The following is a 2,411-nucleotide window of genomic DNA, read 5'->3' as shown; positions in this document are numbered from 1 at the left end:
TGTGGGCCACGTCCCTGCTGCCCGCCCCCCCCGCCGCCGCCGCGGCGCTGGAGTGGGGCTGGAAGGAGGACGGGTTCTTCTCGGTGGGCGCGATGATCCCCGATGTGAACCACACGGCGCTCTTCGAGCTGGTGAAGGCGCTGGGCGCGCCCCGGCTCTTCCTGCAGCTGCTGCTGGCGCTGCCGCCCGGCGTGTGCCGGGCACAGCTGGAGAGCTTGGTGCAGTACATCTCCAGCGACACATCCCCGTCCGACGTCAGCTTCTTCTTGGATGTCTGGTGGGAGGTGCTGAAGCACAGGGAGGGACAGGAGGATGCTACGGTGTCGGCGTTCGGCGCTCTGATCCATCAGCACGGCGGGGAGCCCTCGCTGGAGGATGGGCTGCAGCCCCCGAAGCGGTTCAAGGGTGACCCTGCTGCCCCCGGGCTGCCGGCGGTGCTGCTGCAGGGGTTGAAGCAGATCCGAGGCAGCATCGCCCAGCCCCGCCTGAGGTGCCACGCCCTGGCCAACCTGGCGGAGCTGCTGTGCCTGTCCTCGGGGCTGGGGCCAGGGGACAGCCCCCTGCCCATCACAGAGCACCTGGCCAAGCTCAGTGCCGTGGTCAGGCTCTGGAGCAGTGACACTGAGAGCCGGTACCACCCCTGTGGGCTGGGGGAGAAGGTGAGGGAGGCACAGAGGAGCATGAGCTTGCTGTGCCTGACCAAACCCTCTCGTGAAGAGCTCTTTGGTGGCTTGGACTTGCTCTGCAGCTTGTTGCAGGCCTGGGGAGAGGAGCTGCAGGGCACTCTGAGGGCAGCTGAGGAGCTGAGCTTTGAGAGCTACCGGCTGCTGGAGGCTCTGACCAGCCTTGGGAAGAACCTGGATTTCCTCTCAGAGACCAGAGACCTGGAGGAGGGTGAGACACATCTGGTGTCAGAGCTGACACAGCTCACCAAGGACTTCCTCAGGGACACCAGTGCTGTCCTGGAGGATCTGGACACCAGCCTGGTGTCTTCAGTTGCCATGGCAATCATTGCACAGAGGCTGGACCGCCATGTGGACACATGCTCTGTTTTTGCATCTGAAAAGACCTGGGCTTGTTCAAAGGCCTGGCTTGAGTGCCTGGTGGAAAACAAAGTTCTGTTCCAGACCCCTGAGCTGGTTCTGAAACTGCTGGAGACGCTGGTGAGCTTTGCTACATCCCACCATGACAAGGAGGCCCAAGAGCTGCAGATGCAAGTGACCAAAGCTGTCGTGGAGTGTTACACTGAGCTCTCATTGAGTGACAAAAACAAAGTGATCTCAGGTGTCCTGGCGTCCTGGGGTGGCCCAGGTCTGTCCCAGAACGTGCAGGTTGTCAGGGAGGGGTTCCAGGAGGACCTGAATGTGACTTTGAACCAGATCACAGAGAGTGTGTCTGATGAAGGCCTGGCCAGGGCTGTGGCTTCTGTGGCCAGGCTGACACTGCTGTCCCCTGAGGCCACAGTGAAGCAGGTTTGTCACCTTGCTGTGGTCAACCTTGGAGCACACCAGTTCCTTGCCCAAATCCTCTGCTCCTTCCCAGCACTGAGCTTCCTGGAGAGCCATGAGGATGCAGGCAGGCCACGCAGCCTGGTGCTGAGGTGTCTGCAGGAGGCAGTGTGGGGGAAGCTTTCCACAGCAAGGGAAGAGGAGCAGTTCCTTCAGTTCCTGGCCTTCCTCATGCAGCCAGGCTCAGCCACCCCACTTGTGTCACCTGCAGAAGTGACCAAAGCCTTTGTCCTTCCCTCTTTGAAGTCAGACTCTGCTCAGATTGAGCTGAGCCTGCAGATCCTCAGTAAGGTTTTGGGAACACCGTCCTGCTCAGAAGAGCACTGGATCAAATCCTGCCACCCATTCCCGCTTCTCCTCAGCCTCTGCAAACTTCTGGATGGTTACACCAAGTACTGGCATCAGCCTAGGGAGCAGCTCTTCCCTTCCCTGGAGACCAAAGACCTGATTCTGAACATCCTCTGCCAGCTGTGCGAGCTGCTGGGACCAGAGACCGTCCCCTCCTCGGAGCTGTGGGTGCAGTCGCTGGCCTGGCTCCACAGGAAGGTGGCATCCCTGGACTGGACCGTGGGGCTCCGTCTGAAGAGCCTTTATGGGGACCATTTCAAGAATGAGGTCCCAGCAACACTGTTTGAGATCTGCAGGCTCCCTGAGGACGAGTGGACATCCCAGTCCTGGCCAGCCTACGGGCCGGGCAGCGGGCTGCTGGCGTGGATGGAGTGCTGCTGCGTGTCCCCAGCGCTCAGGGACACCATGCTGGCACTGCTCAACGTCAACGTGGACAACCCTGAGGAGGTGAATCTCTTCAGCAAAGGCTTCCTGGTGGCCCTCATCCAGGTGCTGCCCTGGTGCAGCCACGGTGAGTGGAAGAGGCTGGTGCCCGTGGTGGAGCAGCTGCTGCAG

General features: G+C 61.1%; 1 protein-coding gene across 1 annotated transcript in view; it reads left to right on the top strand.

Annotated features, from left to right (window-relative positions):
- Positions 1 to 2: 2 nt before the first annotated feature.
- Positions 3 to 2,411, top strand: part of GEMIN4 (gem nuclear organelle associated protein 4) — a gene marked incomplete at its 5' end in the record, with an annotated part of 2,921 nt that continues 512 nt past the window's right edge. The window contains one exon of the mRNA XM_031059779.1: positions 3 to 2,409. Within this exon, the coding sequence (XP_030915639.1) occupies positions 3 to 2,409 (2,407 nt within the window). The remainder of the gene's footprint in view (positions 2,410 to 2,411) is intronic.

Source organism: Geospiza fortis, unplaced genomic scaffold (assembly GCF_000277835.1).
Source record: "Geospiza fortis unplaced genomic scaffold, GeoFor_1.0 scaffold538, whole genome shotgun sequence".
NCBI classification, from domain to species: Eukaryota; Metazoa; Chordata; class Aves; order Passeriformes; family Thraupidae; genus Geospiza; species Geospiza fortis.
This window is presented reverse-complemented; position numbering and strand designations above follow the sequence as displayed.